The sequence below is a fragment of the Leucoraja erinacea genome, chromosome 3 (assembly GCF_028641065.1).
Source record: "Leucoraja erinacea ecotype New England chromosome 3, Leri_hhj_1, whole genome shotgun sequence".
NCBI classification, from domain to species: domain Eukaryota; kingdom Metazoa; phylum Chordata; class Chondrichthyes; order Rajiformes; family Rajidae; genus Leucoraja; species Leucoraja erinaceus.
Genome location: NC_073379.1, coordinates 22,708,845 through 22,727,470, shown reverse-complemented (window position 1 = coordinate 22,727,470; position 18,626 = coordinate 22,708,845). Strand labels below are relative to the sequence as shown.

The 18,626-nt window shown below is 44.5% G+C and overlaps 1 protein-coding gene across 2 annotated transcripts in view; it reads right to left on the bottom strand.

Annotated features, from left to right (window-relative positions):
- Positions 1 to 4,054: 4,054 nt before the first annotated feature.
- cfap99 (cilia and flagella associated protein 99) overlaps positions 4,055 to 18,626 on the bottom strand; it is an 88,013-nt gene continuing 73,441 nt past the window's right edge. For both annotated transcript variants that reach the window (XM_055632266.1, XM_055632267.1), the window contains exons 12-16: positions 18,274 to 18,415; positions 15,679 to 15,830; positions 12,304 to 12,515; positions 11,725 to 11,902; positions 4,055 to 4,407 (exon numbers count right to left, since the gene is read on the bottom strand). In XM_055632266.1, the coding sequence (XP_055488241.1) occupies positions 4,318 to 4,407; positions 11,725 to 11,902; positions 12,304 to 12,515; positions 15,679 to 15,830; positions 18,274 to 18,415 (774 nt within the window). In that variant the 3' untranslated portion in view covers positions 4,055 to 4,317. The remainder of the gene's footprint in view (positions 4,408 to 11,724; positions 11,903 to 12,303; positions 12,516 to 15,678; positions 15,831 to 18,273; positions 18,416 to 18,626) is intronic.

Genomic DNA, 18,626 nt, shown 5'->3' with positions numbered 1-18,626 from the left:
GGTCCAAATGAAATGTTGTTTCTGCAGTCATACATACAAAAAGAAAAAGACCCAAGACACAACACAATTTACACAGACATCCATCCCAGCGCATCTCTCCTCGCTGTGATGGAAGGCAAAAACGTATCTCTCCCCTGCACTCCCCTCTCCCCCCCCGATGTCAGAGTCAAAGTCCCCGGCGGGCGATGGTAATTGTCCCGCGGCCATTAAAGCCACGCCGGGTGATGCAAGGTCACGCTCCGGGTCTTGTTGTTGGAGCCCCCGGTGGGCACTAGCAAAGTCCCACAGACATTCCAAGCCGCGTGGGGCAGTGATGCAAGACCCCGCTCCAGGTAATCTTCAACCCCGCAACTCGGGCGGGTGAAGTCGCCGTTGCGGAAGCCCCGAAAAGCGGTCTCCCAGCAGGGACTGGCGGGCTCCCAGTGTTCCTGTCTGCCAGACCTGCAGTTGGAGCCTCCGAATCTCCGGGGGTCGGGTTACAGCAGCGCGCCACCACCGCTCCACCCACTCCGAACTCGGCCAGCTTCGCGATGGTAAGTAAGTCCGCAGGCTCCGCGACTGGAGCCCCAGGTCGTTCCTGCTGGAGGCCGCTCCACGTTGCAGCCCCAACGACAACGGAGACCCGACAAAGAAAAGGTCGGGTCTCCCGTGCAGGGGAAAGATTTTAAAGTTTCCCCACCCCCCCGCCCCCCACACACATACCCCGTCAAAACAAAGAAATAAAAACTACATTAAAACGAGACAGAAAATAATAAAAAGACAGACGGACTGCAGAGGCCGCTGCAACGTGAGTCGCACCACCCACCGTATCTAAAGGAGAGTAGCTCTCCTTCATGCTTTTATTTCAGCAAGCTGAAAAATCCCCACGAGTAAAAAAAGGTCGCCATGGAAAAAATCGATATTTTTTTACTCGTAGGTTTAGTCGAGGTAGGTTATAAACCAAAGGCAATCTAAGGTAATCGGAGGTAGTCGAAGGTAAAGCTCGTTGAGAAAGAAAATGTAAGTAAACCAACCGGTAATTTTAAATGCCCGCTAAACTTTATTAAAAGTTGTCTGGCTTCTTAAAAATGTCTCCACTCCTTCTCACCCCCCTTCTCTCCCCCCTGTTAGGCGCTCACCCCCCCTCGGTGAATGTTATGCACTTACCTTTCTCTGTTTCTCTCCCGAGTACAGGCCTTGTGGCTGTGAGTCTGGAATCAAGGGGTTAAAGGCTCCTGTACCCGATTGGCCAAGCTGCGTCAGGTGACGGGTGACTCATCTGAAGCTTAAATACCAGAGTTTCCCAGGATTCTCTCTCTTCTTCATAGACCCTGACTTGTGAGCAGCCTGCTGGTGTGAGCTGAGGAAGGCCTGGCCACATGGCATAGATCTTTGTGTACTTTCACCATTACTTGTTAACAAATTGAATTGGGACGGATAAAGGGACCGTAGTGTTTTTGTGTATTTTGTTTCAGGGTTATATCTCTTTAGGTAGGTTTTAGAGTCTCTGGTTCGACGGTCCATTACGTGGCTGGCTGGTTTAATTGTTTGTTAGTCCATCCATATCCCTAACTGGGTTGTTTAAATCAGGTTTGGGTTTTTGTGTTCCATTGAATAATTAAAAGATTTTTGAACTTGAACCTGGTTTTTGAATTATGTTAAGCGGCTCTGAAGTACCTGCATTCAGGAGTCATAACACCCCTCCCCCCCCACCCCGTGCTCTCTAAAGGACTTACCGTAACTGTGTCAGACATCTTTTACCTTCCTGTTCATCACGGGTGTGAATTTCAGACAGCGCTCCCCCGCTTTCCCTGGCCTCCGCCTTTGCGATGTGTTTGTGTTTGTGTGTGTGTGTGCAGACGGTCGATCCGGCTCGCGGTTTCATCGCTGACGGTTGATCCAGCTCGAGGTTTTTCAGGCGCGTGCCCTCGAGCTTGAAAGTCGAAGACAGTCGCTGAAAAGTCGCGTTAGTGGGACAGACCCTTTACCGTTGATGAAATGCAGTGAGCAAACGCGATAATTCCCAATATTTTCAATCTTGATATCGGCATGGCCAATGTTCGCCAATCACTTTACCTGTTGTTGTCCCTTCAGCTGTCGCTTCTCTCTCTACCATAATTTCTCCTCGCTTTTGGAATTCTGAAGTAGGAGAAATGTCTCTCACGGTTACGCCGATTTCCACAATTATTTACAGCGCAAAAATTGACCATTTTGCCTGTTTTTAACAGATAAGAAAGTACATGTTTCATGTATTAACAGTGTATGCTGTAGGCTGTCATGTCCTCCACATAGATTGGGCTGCTCCATGCGTCTCGCCCTTTGACCCGATGACCTAACGTGCACCCCCCTATTATCCATTACAGTCGTTCCAAGCATTTAAATTGTAATTTATATCTTGCACTAAATGTTGTACCATTAATCCTCTATCCCTGCACTGTGGACGGCTTGGTTGTATTCATGCATAGTCTTCTCTGACTGGATAATATGCAAATAACAAATTTTCACTGTACCTCTGTACACGTGACAATAATAAACTTGACTAAAGAAAGTGCATGGTACATGGACAGGTGCATAAGACCATAAGACCTCTGAGCAGAATTAGGCCATTTGGCCCATCGAGTCTGCTCCACCATTCTATCATAGCTGATCTACTTTTCCCTCTCAACTCCATCCTCCTACCTTCTCCCATTAACCTATGATACAATGACAGATACATGGACAGGGACATAGAAACATAGATGCAGGAGTTGGCCATTCGGTCCTTCAAGCCAGCACCACCATTCAATATGATCATGGCTGATCATCCAAAATCAGTACGGCTTTTACCCCATATCCCTAGACATAGATAGGCAGATAGATAGGAAAAGTATAAAGAGATATGGGTTAAATGTGGGGCAAATGGAACTTGCTTTGGTAAGAACATCTTTGGGGAGTGGAGATGGCATAAGAGGGCATTGGATGGGTGTGTGAGGGGGAGTGTGAGTGGAGGGGGCATTAATGGGAAGGGGTTGTGAGGGGAGCGGAAGCAAGGATGGGGGGAATGAGGGTGAGAGGATGGGGGAGTGGAAGAATGTTTCACAAGAATATTGCTGGCAATGGAGGATTTGAGTTCCAAGGCGAGACTGGTTAGGGCTGAAACTGTTTGCCTTGCAGTGCAGCAGTTGGAGGGGTATAGATAAGGTGGATGGTCACAGTCTTTTTCCCAGGGTGGGGTAATCAAAATCCTGAGGGCACAGGTGAAGGGTTAGAGAGGAAAGATGTAAAAGGGATCTGAGAGGATTGTCTTTCACACAGAGGTTGTAGGTGTGTGCAGTGTTGGAACTGGTAGCAGTGGGTGCAATTGTAATGTTTAAAGTCAATGGGACAGGTACATGGATAGGGAAGGTATAGAAGGGTCTTAGAAACATAGAAAATAGGTGCAGGAGTAGGCCATTCGGCCCTTCGAGCCTGCACCGCCATTCGATATGATCATGGCTGATCATCCAACTCAGTATCCTGTACCTGCCTTCTCTCCATACCCCCTGATCCCTTTAGCCACAAGGGCCACATATAACTCCCTCTTAAATATAGCCAATAAACTGGCCTCAACCACCTTCGGTTTTCTTCAGACCGGGTTAATATGCTGGCCCCACACCTGGTTACTCCAGTATTTTGTTTCTATCTGCGGTGTAAATCAGCATCTGCAGTTCCTTCCTACACCTACATCTCAGGTTGTCATCCCTCTGAATGGCTCGATTGTAATCACGTATAGTCTTTCCACTGACTGATCAGCATGCAACGAAATGCTTTTCACTGTATCTCGATACACGTGAGAATAAACTAAACTAAATCAGTTAGCTACAGGAAGGCACGTTGGTCTGTATGGACGAGTTGTGCTGAAGGACAAAGGGCATTATTTTAATTGTATTTGTCTTTGTACTATTGTTTGTACTAAACTTCTTTGCTGTTATGGTGTTTACATATCTGTCGTGCTGCTGCAAGTAGGAATTTCATTGTTCCGTTTTGGGACGTATAACAATAAAACACTCTTGATTCTTGAAGGTTGTGTTTCTGTGCCGTATAACTCAATCACAACTACACTATTATCACTTTATTTCAACAAAACACAGACCAAGAGAAAACAATAATGTATTTCCATTTGGTGATGCTTTTGTGTTTTTTTTAAGTGAACATCGGAACTAAGATATAATTTTACAGAAGCCATTACTTTTATTGCGATTATCATTCATTATCGTATTTATAAAGTACCATTGCTTCTTTAAAAGTACCGTCAGATCATTTTTTAGGTCAATATCTTCAGTTTTACCACGCCACCGAACACTGATGCTTGGATGCTTTCTAACAGGTTCTAGTACGAACTTTAACTTGCTGGGACCTGTGTTCACGGCTAGCTTCCATGTGCCACCACCAGCGTTCTTCGTTTGCTTTCTGAGGTGAATTATTCACAAATGTTTCATTACTTATACAGGATGTGACGTTTCAATCAACAACATCTTTAACGAAAATTTTGATGAGAAAAAATAAATCCCGGCAAAAAAGCTACAGTTGTTAAATATTCCTAACAAGAACACTCCCCTGCTTGGGTATTGTGAATGAATCTGCCTCTTCAAGTGTCTTAAAATTAGAGCAGTGCCCATAACTGCAAGATATAACATCTCTAGATTTTTACAGCTAGGTTTTCTCATCAGTCTTTGAAGGAAGACAACCAGAGATGTGGGCCCAGCATATCAACCCAGTCTGAAGAATGATTCCAATCCCAAAATGTTGACTGTCCCTTTCCCTCCATAGTGGTTGCTTGGCCCATTGAGTTCAACCAGCAGTTTTCGTTTTGCTTTAAATTTGTTTAGTTTATTATTGTCACGTGTACTGAGGTTCAGTGAAAAGCATTTTGTTGCGTGCTATCAGCGAAAAGACTAAACAAGATTACAATTAAGCCGTCCACAGTGTACAGATACAGGATAAAGGGAATTCCGATTAGTGCAAGATAAAGTCAGGTAAAGTTTGATTAAAGATAGTTCAAAGGTCTTCATTGAGGTATGTGGCAGGTCAGGATTGCTCTCTAGCTGATGAGAGGACAGTTTAGTTGTCTGACAACAGCTGGGAAGAAACTGTTCCTGAATCTGGAGGTGTGCATTTTCACACTTTGTACCTCTTGGCAAAAAGGGAGTGACCGGGGTGAAATCACACGGGGTGAATGTTTCATGTTTGCACGGTCCCACTTTGATATGAACTTCCCAGAGTTTTTTTGCATTGAGAGGACCTGTAGGTACTCGGGGCCTTGGTCCATGTTGAAAAATTTTCCCCGAGTTACCTGATGAGTTCCTATGGCTGGCATTCTCCCGAGTTACGGACTCCATCCTTGATTCGACCTCGGACCCGAATTACGGTTTGAATCAAGGGAAAACTCAGGAGAGTGCGTGAGTAACTCGGGAAAGTGGGACAGGGCCTTTTTGGTCCATTATGTAAATATGTGGTGGGGAAGATGCTGGAGTCAATCATAAAAGATGAAATAGCGGCACATTTGGATAGCAGTAACGGGATCGGTCCGAATCAGCATGGATTTACAAAGGGGATATCGTGCTTAACTAATCTTCTGGAATTTTTTGAGGATGTAACTAGGAAAATGGACAAGGGAGAGCCAGTGGATGTGGTGTACCTGGACTTTCAGAAAGCATTTGATAAGGTCCCACATAGGAGATTAGTTGGCAAAATTAGGGCACATGGTATTGCGGGTGGAGTGCTGACATGGATAGAAAATTGGTTGGCAGACAGGAAACGAAGAGTAGGGATTAACGGGTCCCTTTCAGAATGGCAGGCAGTGACCAGTGGGGTCCGCAAGGCCTGGTGCTGGGACCGCAGCTATTTACAATATATATTAATGATTTAGATGAAGGGATTACTAGTAACATTAGCAAATTTGCAGATGACACAAAGCTGGGTGGCAGTGTGAACTGTGAGAGGATGCTATGTGAATGCAGGGTGACTTGGACAGGTTGGGTGAGTGGACAGATGCATGGTAGATGCATGGTAGATGCAGTTAAATGTGGATAAATGTGAGGTTATCCACTTTGGTAGCAAAAGCAGGAAGGCAGATTATTGTTTAAGAAGGAACTGCAGAAGCTGGAAAATTGAAGGTAGACAAAAATGCTGGAGAAACTCAGCGGGTGATGCAGCATCTATGGAGCGAAGGAAATAGGCAACCTTTCGGGCCGAAACCCTTCTTCAGACTGATGTGAGGGTGGGGGTGGGGTGAGAAGAAGAAAGGAAGAGGAAGAGCCAGAGAGCTAGAGGGAGAGATAGAAGGGGAGGATACAGTAAGGATTACCAAAAGTTAGAGAAGTCAATGTTCATACCGCTGGGGTACAAACTGCCCAAGCGAAATATGAGGTGCTGCTCCTCCAATTTACGGTGGTCCTCACTCTGACCATGGAGGAGGCCCAGGACAGAAAGGTCGGATTCGGAATGGGAGGGGGAGTTGAAGTGCTGAGCCACCGGGAGATCAGATTGGTTATTGTGAACCGAGTGGAGGTTCAGCGAAGCGATCACCAAGCCTACGCTTGGCCTCACCGATATAGGAATCTCAAATTTGAGGAAGGACATTCTTGCTATTGAGGGAGTGCAGCGTAGGTTCACAAGGTCAATTCCCGGGATGGCGGGACTGTCATATGCTGAGAGAATGGAGCGGCTGGGCTTGTATACTATGGAATTTAGATGGATGAGAGGGGATCTTATTGACACCTATAAGATTATTATGGCTCGGGACACGCTAGAGCAGGAAACATATTCCCGATGTTGGGGGAATCCAGAACCAGGGGCCACAGTTTAAGAATAAGGGGTAAGCCATTTAGAACGGAGATGAGGAAACACATTTTGACACAGAGAGTTGTGAGTCTGGAATTCTCTGCCTCAGAGGGTGGTGGAGGCTGGTTCTCTGGATACTTGCAAGAGAGAACTTGATAGGGCTCTTAAAGATAGCGGAGTCAGGGGATATGGGGAGATGGCAGGAACGGGGTACTGATTGGGGATGATCAGCCACTATCACATTGCATGGCAGTGCTGTCTCGAAGGACCGAATGGCCTACTGCTGCACCTATTGTCTTTTGTCTATTGTCTATTGTCTTCAGAAGTTAAGGAATGAAATTCTTGTTCAAATATATACTGACAGCTTGATGCTTCTACTTTGGGTGAAGAAGAATCAAAAATATCTTGTGGGACAGAAGAAGGCAAATCATCCTGTTAAATCTACACCCATTCCCTGAATAGCATTCTATTTGATCCCTTTCCTCATTGATCAGTAAATTAGTTTTTTTCCGATGCTTATCGAATTCTCGTTTAAAAGCAACGTTCTGGAAAAAAAGGAGGCAGGTTGGACACAGTGGTGTGGAGAATATAGTCATCTTAATGGATGCTGCAGGGCTGCAGAAATTGAGAGAATGGAATGTTTCCTGCAAGATGCAGGGTGGGCGGGACTGGAATCAAAATAGTTTGGGTTGGTATACAGATGTAGCATGTTAACAGGCCCTTCAGCCCACCAAGTCCATGCCAACCATCATCCGTCCATTCATTTCGGTTCTATGTTGTCTCACTTTTCATCCGCTCCCTTACACACTTAGGGCCATTTACAGGGGACAATTAAACTACAGTGTGGGCAGAAACCAGAGCACCTGGAGAAAGCCTGTGCGGTCACAAGGAGAACGTGCAAACGCTTTACATTCAGTACCTGTAGTGAGGAACAAACCCTGGTCTTTGGCACTGTGAGGCAGCAGCTCTACAGTTTAGAGCAGCTCTACGGTTTCACCCCAGGTTGTTGGAGTTTGTGTTAGTATTAGTCCTGAATTAGTGACAGTGATTTTGAGACAGGGAAGTCAGAGAGATGGAGCATTGACAATCGGAGTGGCACAGGGGTGTATGGTTGGGCACAGGGCACAGCTGTTAGAGTGGCACAGTGGTGCCACGGTAGACCTGCTGCCTTACAGAGTCAGAGACCTGTGACCATGTTGGTTTTCTCTGGCTGCTCAGGTTCCCTTCCACATTCTAAAGACGGAAAGGTTTGTAGGTCAATTGGCTTTTGTAAATTTGTAAATTGTCTCCAGTGTGCAGGATAATGTTAGTGTACGGGGAGATCGCTTGTTGGTGCGGACTCGGTGGGCCGATGGGGCCTGTTTCCGCTCTGTACCTCCACATTAAAGTCAAAGTAAGTTGATGAAGAACTGATGAAGGCTTAGTGTTCCTCGCAACAAGTAGAAGCAGCATTGATATGGAAAGCAGTGTCTTCTCTGGGTAACAAACGGCCATTGGATGTAGCCCCTAATGTGGAGGATAGCGTTGGAAATGGGGAGGCAGTTGAGTGGAATGCGGAGTGTATAACATGAGATATTGTAAGTGTACTCATGGTTGGGGCAGCCTCTACGGGCCGTAGGGCATGGTCCCACGTTGCCTATCCCTATGACCCTCCACGAGACCAGGCACATTTACACCAAACACGTTGCACAGAGGATGTATAGTGTAATATACAGGCACTAGATGGTGCTGTGGACAGGAATAAATGATATTTAAATATCTCCGGTCGCACAAGTTGATGTGAGAAAGAACAAAAGCACTGCCAGACTATCACAAACACAAAGCAGACACGGCTACTGGTGTGAAGGTTTGATGTCATAGTTGCCTTAAAGATCATTAGTAATCAAAATTGTAACATATTAAAGAATATGAGAAATTGACAGGTGAATGCCAAGTCATTAATACAGTGATCATAAGACCATAAGTGATAGGAGAGGGATTAGGCTATGCAGCCCATCAAGTCTACTCCGCCATTCAATCATGGCTGATCTATCTCTCCCTCCTAACCCATTCTCCTGCCTTCTCCCCATAACCTCTGATACCAGTACTAATCAAGAATCTATCTATCTCTGTCTTAAATATATCCATTGACTTGGCCTCCACAGCCTTCTGTGGCAAAGAATTCCACAGATTCACCACCATCTGACTAAAGAAATTCCTCCTCATCTCCTTCCTAAAATAAGAATTGCTAAGGACAAACTGCACCCCCTCCACATACACCTGGATCTCCTGCCATCAGGCAAGAGATATCGCAGCATCAAAGCTCGGACTACAAGACTGCTAAACAGCTTCCTGCCACAGGCTGTGAGGCTGCTAAACAGTCACTCTGTACTCACAGTCACCTGATTCTGCGGCTTAGCATGGACACTTCAATAACTGACACTGGCCACTCAAATCAACTGCCCCGGACATTTTTATGATTGGTTTTACTGTATGGTTTTAACGTTGTTGTTTTACCTGCTTTTAACTATTTACACTGTTCCATCAGGGACTGGATTGTTTTTAGTGTTATTATGTGTGAAATGTTTTAAATTTCATGTGCGATGCTCCGGTATTCCCTGGGAAACGTCTTTTCATTTTGCACTGTACAACTGTTGCTTGCAAGATGACAATAAAGGTTGATTGATTGATTGATAAACGTCCTTTAATTCTGAGGCTATGACCTCTCGTCGTAGACTCTCCCACTAGTGGAAACATCCTCTCCACATCCACTCTATCCAGCCCTTTAACTATTTTGTACGTTTCAACAAGGTCCCGCCTTATTCTTCTAAACTACAGCGAGTACAGGCCCAATGCCATCAAACACTCACCATATGTTAACATAACAGTGGCTAGCAGATTGTGCTACAGAGACTATAACTGGCCTCTCATGAGACTTTTGAAGGAACTGAAGTGGTCAGAGTCATATGGCACGGAAACAGACCCTTCAGCCCATGGGTCCATGCTGACCAAGGTGTCCCATATACGCTTGTCCCACCTGCCCGTGTTTGGCCCGTATCTCTCTCAACCTTTTCTATCCATGTACCTATCCAAATGACTTCTAAAGATTGTTATAGTACCTGCCTCAACAATCTCCTCTGGCAGCTTGTTCTATACACTCACTGTGTGAAAATGTTGCCCCTCAGGTTGCAATGAAATATTTCCCCTCTCACCTTAACCTATAGGGCCTGTCCTACTTTGGCGTTATTTGCGCGTCATGCATGTGGCGCGCGATGATTTTGAGAATCCCAAAATCCTGGGGCGCCTTGCGCTACCGCGCGTCACTGCCTACGCCACCACGCGCCATGCGCGCGTAATGCACGCATGCGTCGTGATGCGTAAATGATGTCGCATAGATGACGTGCAAATGACGCCCAAGTGGGACAGGCCCTTAAGCCCTTTGGTTCTTGATTCCCCAACCCTGGGTAAAAGACACTGTGCATTCACCCTGTATATTCCCCTCATGATTCTATACACCACCATCAGATCACCCCTCAGCTTCTTTTGCTCCAAGGAATAAAAGTCCAAGCCTGCTCAACCTGTAGCTCAGGCCCTCAAATGCTGGTAACATGTAGCAAGGAAACTAACTTGGAAAAAAAACCCCAGGAGATATAATGGTAAGAATATGCCTTTCATTGGGCAGAGGTGGTACACTGAAGTCAGAAGAGCTAGTGGATGGGGTGTCCCTTGGCGCTGGGGAAAGATGCGGAGGTAGGTTGAAGGAAGATCATGAATGACCTGACAGTGAATAAGCAACTCTCCAAAACTTGCACATTATTGAATGTGGCAAAAGACTGAGAATGGTAAAATCACATGGGATCGCTCAAGGGATAGAGTCAAACAGTGTGGAAATTTGGCCCAACTTGCCCACATCGACCAACATGTCCCATCTACACTTGACCCATCTGTCTGCGTTTGGCCCAAATCCCTCTAAACCTATACTATCCACGTACCTGTCTAAATGTTTCTTAAACTTTGCAATAGTATCTGCCGCAACTACCTCCTCCGGCAGCTCATTCCAAACACCCATCACCATGTGTGTAAAAAAGTGACCTCTCAGGTTATATCTTTGCCTTCTCACATTAAACCTATGTCCTCTGGTTCTCGATTCCCCTACTCTGGGCCAAAGAGCCTGTGCATTTCTGATCTATTCCTCTTATGATTGTGTACACCTCTATAAGATTTTCATCGTCCTGCACTCAACCTCTCCCTACGTTTATGGTATCGTACAGCTCAGGCCCTGAGTCGTGGCAACATCCTCGTAAAAGGATAGAGCAAGAAAATAAGGGAGACACAAGAAACTGCAGATGCTGGAATCTTGACAAAACACAAAGACTTGGATTTACTCAGTTGGCCAGACAGCATCTGTGTAGAGAATGGACAGACGACGCTTCGAACTGGGACCCTTCTTCAGACAGAAGAAAGTTATGAGCCTTTGTAAACTGCTGATCTTCTTTCCTCCTTTGTAGGGAAGCACAGTGACATCGCTGGTCGAATTGCAGCCTTACAGTGTCAGAGATCCCGGTTTTAATCCCGAATGAGGGTGCTGTCTGTACAGAGTTTGTATATTCTCCCTGTGACCTCGTGGGTTTTCTCCGGGTGCTCCGGTTTTCTCCCACACTCTGAAGACGTGCAGGTTTGTAAGTTAATTGGCTTCTGTAAATTGTAAATTGTCCCTAGTGTGTAGGATTGTGCCAGTGTATGGGGTAATGCTTGTCGGCGCGGACTTGGTGGTCCGAAGGGCCTGTTTCAGCATTGTATCTCTAAAGTAAAGTCTAAAAAGATTGTGTTCAGTTCTGGCCCTTAACTTTATGTCTGTCTTCACCCTACAGTGAAGACAGACATAACCTTTTAAAGAGGTGTGTGATATTCTGAATGAAACCTTTGCTTCAGGTTCCCCACAACAATTCACTGGGAAGGACATACCCTCTCTGCTGTCCTGGAGGCTTCAGCCCTTTGCAGATTCTCTTGAGTTTTCTTCTTTTGCATTTGCAGCAGCTTATCGCTTTCTTTCTTCTTTTCTTCTAGTTTAGCTTTTAACTCAGTTAATTGCTGGTTGTTTGTCAGAAATTTGGACAACTTTCTTTTTTTCAGTTCCTTCTCCCTGGGTTTGAAGAAACATATACATTGAGGTAGTGAACATTTTTCACAGTGGGCGATCAATTGTAGCTTATACAACGGTAAAGGGGTGAAAGCACAACAAGCATAACTAGCGGTAGCACAGTGGCACAAAAGGGCAGCACAGTGGTGCGACGGTAGATTTGCTGCCTTACAGCACCAGAGATCCGGGTTCAATCCAGACTACGGGTGCTGTCTGTACAGAGTTTTTTGTGGACAAGTGATTTTATAATTTGAGGCATTTGGATAGGCACATGCAATGAATGGAGGGATATGGATTACATGCAGGCAGAGGAGATTAGTTTAGCTTGGCACAGGCATTGTGCTGCACTGTTCTACGTGATAGGTGTGAGTGATAAAGAAGGCCTTCGTTTCGACGACACCTACCTCCTCTTGAGCACTGCTTTTTTGCTCATGGCTTCTCTGTGCAAGGAGATCTGTTCCAGTTTATCCAAAAGGACACGCTCCCTTGTTTGCTTTTCATGGAGTATTCGGTCCCGTCTGTCTTCCTCTTCCTTAATCCGCTCCTCCCTCATTAATCCAAGGCGTTCCCGCAGCTCCATCAATGACATCTCATCCAAGAGGTCGTAACCAGCGGGCTGCGGTTCAATAACATGATTACCACGTGAGATTTTCATTCATTCACCTGTTATATGCAAGTCCTATGCAGTGAATTCAGCTAAGGCAGTTACTGGAGGCAATAATTGAATCAAATTGAAAGATACAGCATGGAACTGGCCCTTCGGCCCACCGAGTCCACACTGACCATCGATCAACTGCTAGTTCTATGTTATCCCACTTTCTCGACCACTCCCTAAATACTAGGTGTAATTTACAGAGGGTCAATTAACCTACAAACCCACATGTCCTTGGGATATGGAAGGAAACTGGAGCACCCGGAGGAAACTTACACGGCCACAGGGAGAACATGTAAACTCCACACAAACAGCACCCGAGGTCAGGATCGAACCTGAGTCTCAGGCGCTGTGAGTCAGCAGCTTTACCAGCTGCGTTACTGTGCCACCCTGTACAGCATTGGGTGATATCAGAAAGAAATGCAAATATATTTGTGACAAATCTGATTTACGTTGATTTACTGGCAAGAAAAGAATCTTCCTTCAATAAAGACTGACGGCTATTATCAACCTTGGTCCCTCGACAAATCAAATTGATCCGTCGCTATATATTTGCCCAGTATATTATTCCACTGATATCACTGGATTTAAATTGAATCAAATCTACAACTGTCTAATAATGTGCTCTGCTAAATGACTACATTCCAGACAGTGATGATGATCGTTACACACAATCTCTTCATAAAGCCTGCTTCAAAATTATGTCTATCCAAACCATTTTATCAACTGAAATTTTCTGTGGATGTTTCACTGCCATGGCTAACGCCCTCCTTCCGCCCTGAGTCTGATCCAAGACTTTTCTCTCTTTTTGAAGATACAAGCTATTAATCTTTTGTACATGGCTCCATTTCCTTCCATTCAGATGCCATCAACAGAAGCAATTTCAAAATACTAATACAGGTACTTATAGTGCATACGAGTCTCACAACCGTGAGTGCCAGGTTCAAGAATAGCTTCTGTCAAACAACCATAAGGTTCTTGAACACTACACAATGCTAACCCCAACAACAGACTTCTAAGGACAACCTTTGGTTGTAGTTTGAAATGCTTTTATTTTGCATTAGTGTTGTAGTTAGTAACTTATTGATTTAAAAATATATATTATCAATGTGTACTGTTTTTTACAGACCTGTTATGCTGCTGTAAGTAAAATTGTCATTGTTCCATTGTCAGTACATTTGATATTTAAACACTCTCGCCTCTTGAACCCTATGTCCCGGGTCTAAAGGATTTTGTGGAGGACTACATATTACTGGGGAAGTGATGCCTTTCTGAATTGAGGACTTGCCTGTTTTTTCAGATGAACATTAAAAAGGTCCCACCACACTATTTCTACAACAAGAGGCCTCTCTCCAGTGTCAAGGCCGATATTTGACCTTTAACTAAAACAGACACCCTTGTCACGTATCCTATTTGATGCAAAAAGCTTTTGCACAAATTGTTTTGTCTGCCCAACCACCGCAAAACCAGTAAATTCAGTGGCTGTGAACGAGTACCCTGAGGAAGTGAAATATATGGTTTCTTCTTGTGAAAATATAATTGGGTGATCTTCACCCATCTTTAATTACATTTAAGCAATAGCAACACCTCTATAGAACTTTTGTCACACGTATGGCTGTACATTGGAGTCTATCACTCACAGCAGCTGTTAATATGTTGGTTTATATGCTATTTGTATACCTTGTGTATGCAAGCAAAGAATTTCACTGTGCCTTGTCACATTTGACAATAAAGTATTCCGTTCCATTCCATTTACACTACAGTGCTTTAAAAAGCAATAGTTGTTGTAGAATGCAGCATTATATTCAGTTTATTAAAAATAGTTAATATACAATGTGTGAGTAAATATATTTATAGTTTCATTGTAATGGTTTGTAAACAGATACAAACAAGATAAAGTATAAATGTCAAGATCTGAATAAGTTCCTCCCTCGACCTTTGCATGACAATGAATCAGTATTTCTTCACATAAAACTGAACAACAATGGAAAGATTTACTTTCCCACAGCCATAGAGCTGCACAGCAGAGAAACAGGCCCTTTGGTCCAACTTGCCCACACCGACTAAGATGCCCCATCTACACTAGTCCCACCTGCCCGCTTTTGGCCCGCATCCCTCCAAACCTTTCCTATCCATTTACCCGTCCAAATGTCTTAGAATTTAATGTTCCAGGATACATTACTCTGATCGTCAAGACTGTAGCTTGAGTCCTTCATTTTCCAGTAAAATCTTCACCCCAATGTCATTTCTGACCTCCCTGTCATTGGCCTCTTACACTTTTCCAATGAGGTGCAATATAAACTCGTAAGAGCACCTCATCTTCTGATTCAGCAGTCAGTGATGAATTCAACAACAACACAATCTGCTGGAGAAGACACAAGAGACCGCTGATGCTGGAATCCTGAGCAGTAACAAAATGGAACTGTAACTGGATCAATTGTAATCGTGTATTGTCTTTCTGCTAACTGGTTAGTACGCAACAAAAGTTTTTCACTATACCTCGGTACATGTGACAATAAACTGAACAGAAAGGTGTTGGAGGAACTCAACGGGTCAGGTTATCTTCAGCACTTTCTGTTCCCCTTCCACCCCTCCCCCTTCTCTGGAATTCATCACCTGTCTGACTTCTAACTTTTCCTGGTTCCAATGAAAAATCAACAAACTTTAAATTTACTGTTCTTTCACAACAAAAACTGCTCGATCTGTTCCGTTCAATTCCAGTTACACTACAGTGCTTTAAAAAGCAATAGTTATTGTAGAATGCAGCATTATATTCAGTTATATTCACCATTGTTATGTGCAGGGTAACTGTTATGGATTATAACTAATATGGATTATGCGCAGGTAAATAAGAGAGGGTCTTGGCATGAAAGAAGTGGGCTGAAGGGCCTGTTTTTGGGTTGTACTGTGCTATGTTCTATTTCCAGCATTCTTTTTAATGTCAGATTTCCAGAATCTGATTTTTCTTTTCTTCTTCAGGTAAGTATTGGATTGTTCTCCTACTAACCTGCCAAGGGTTTGAGGGGGTGATGGACCTTCTGCACTGTAACTGACCCTGACCCTGAGTGTACGTGTATCATGCATACAGTACCACAAAATGTTCCAATTTTTGACACATTCCACTCACTTTGGATAAATCTAGGAAGTTTTGTTTAATTGAGGGCGCTGTTAGCTTTGCACGAATTTCACGGATCAGCTGTGTTTTTTTCTTGTTTTCATCATTGTTCTTCTCCATCACCTGCTGAAGTATTTCTTCCATTTCCGTATTCATTTCCTTAGCTGATGAGAAGAATATTATCGCATAATGAGTGCAAACCAACTATCTGTCAACACCATTGTCTGCTCGTCTCAGGACGATAGCTAGCTGCATTATTTATCAGATGGATTAGTTAATGGAGGCTATAGGAACATCCACAATGCAGGTCCCAGTGAGCAGTGGGCTTGAAGGGGCTGCTCCTCAGGAATTGGCTGCACTTTAGCCCCATGCTCCTGATTTTTGGTCACCTGGTACAGAGGGAGTCGGGTCGGGAGGGAGGGGGTGTCTCCCTGTCGGTTTGCTGCTGGAGATACACAAAAAGCTGGAGTAACTCAGCGGGACAGGCAGCATCTCTGGAGAGAAGGAATGGGTGATGTTTTGGATCAAGTCCCTTGCACCTGTGCCTGACCAAGATGGCTATTCGCGGGTCTAGGCAGCGGGCAGTCGAGGGTCCTGTCCGAGTCAACTGCCTGCCCTTCTTCCGGGTCTAAGTCCGTGCCCCTGGTGAAAATGATCAACCTGATATGTTGCCGAGTACTCTATCAAAAGTCTATGTTGGAGAGCATATTGACTGCTTACGTCAGTAGTTCAATGGCCTGGTTCTGTATCTCGGATGCCCAGAGTAAAGGAGGCTGCAGAAAGTGGTGGACAATGGCTGGTCCATCACGGGCACTGACCTTCAACACCATTGAAGGGATCTACAAGAGACACTTGATCAAATGGGCAGCTAATATCATCAAGGGCCCACACCACCTTGGCTACACTCTCATCTCGCTGCTTGGGAAGAAGGGACAGGAGTCTGAGAACCGTGACCTCCAGATTCAAGAACAACTTCTTCCCATCAACCTACAGGCTCTTGAACCACCCCCAACCCCACAACCCCAACCACAATCTGACCTCAGCACCGATCTGCTGTGGACTTTATTTAGGTTGTACAATGTATTTGGTTTGCACAATTATGATTTGGTTGCCTAGTATTAATGATAATATATTGTATTATTGATTATTCTATATTTATTTGTTGTGTTAAAATGCATTCATGGGCTGCAGCAAATAAGAAATTCATTGTTGCAAGTGCAACCAAAAAAAGTCCCTTGTAGACCAGTGCTGTAGTAGGGTTGTGGTCAGGGTGGTTCAACATCATGATGGTCAATGGTAAGAAGCTGTTTAGTTTAATTTAGTTTTGAAATCTGCTGTGGGGATAGGTCCCTTGGCCCACCAAGCCCACGCCCACCATTGATCATCCCGTTCACTAGTTCTATGTTATCCCAGCTTCACTTCCTACACCTTTGGGACAATTTACAGAACCCAATTAACCAACAAACCTGTGTTCTTAAAGGACCAAATCTCAGAGCAAGAAAGTTAGCCTTGAAGAGGGTCAGTGCAGTGTCCATTTATACTGATGTAAAATAAATTTATTTAAGATGAGAGGCAGCATAAATGAACAATGAAAATTAAAAAAAAATACTGCAGCTGCTGGAAACCTGAAATAAAACCAAAACTGCTGGAAAGACTCAGCAGGTCAGCCGAAGAACCTTTAACTCTGTTTCTCTTTCCACGGTTGCAGCCAAATCTACCAAGTGCTTCGTAATTTCCTGTTTTTGTTTGTGATGGAAAAAAACACTTCATCAATATAATCAAGATGTTTGAAATAATGATGGGGTTGTTAGTGAAATTCTTTTCACTCAGAGACCACATCAATTCTCCATAAGACAAAGGAGCAGAATTAGGCCATTCATCCCATCAAGTCTATTCAGTCATTCGATCATGGCTGATCTATTTTTCCCTCTCAACCCCATTCTCCTGCATTCTCCCCATTACGCTTGATACCCATTCTAATCAAGAGCCTATCAATCTCTACCTTATAAATACCCAATCACTTGGCCTCCACCGCTGCCCGTGATAGTGATTTCCACACTCACCACCCTCCGGCTAAAGAAATTCCCCCTTATCTCCATTCTAAGAGCCAGGGGCTTCCAGGAACCCTGGGTCGATATCCCTCTGCCTGCTGCACAAGATGCTCAGTCATTCTGTTGCTGTCTAAGGCAAAGAGCGTAGATGCATTTTAAGGAAAACAGAGAAAGAAAAGGTGGCATGTGTGGAAAGGTTGAGTGGGTTGGGGTGAAGCTAATGTGGATGGGCCAGTTTCTGTGCTGCATTACATATTTTCAACTTTGTGTTGAAATTATAGAAAAATTGCTTAACCAGTTTTTTAAATTATCAATCAGCTAACAATGGAAGCATAAAATTGCAGATGCCTGAAGTATGAAATAAGAAACAGATATTACGGGAAACACTGAGTTGATCAGGCAGCTTCTGGAGAGAGAGAAACAGTCAATGAGTTTGCAGTTTAGAATATTGTGAACATTTAAAAGGGTGGGGGGGAGGAGGGGGAGGCTGGGGGGGGGGGGGGGGGGGGGGGGGGGGGGGTAATGATCACAGGATTCTGGGAATCATTGCACATACCCTTCTTCTGTTTGTAATCCTGAATTTTCCTTTTTTGTTCCTTCGAGTCTTTGTGTCCCTGTAACACCTGCTCCACCTGTGCTTTCATCTGCTTTTTCTCTTCAAGTCGTATCTCATTGTACTTCTGCAATAATTCCGCTGCCTGAAATAGCAGATTTAAGGCGTGAAAAGATTTCGTAGTGGCATGGAAAGATACAGCACGGAAACAAGCCCTTTGGCCCACCAAGTCTGCACCAACCTGTGATCCCCGTACACTAGCAATATCTTCCGCACTAGGGATAATCTTGTACAATTTTACTAAAGCCAACTAACCAACAAACCGTCAATGGAGTGTGGGGGGAAACCGAATCAGC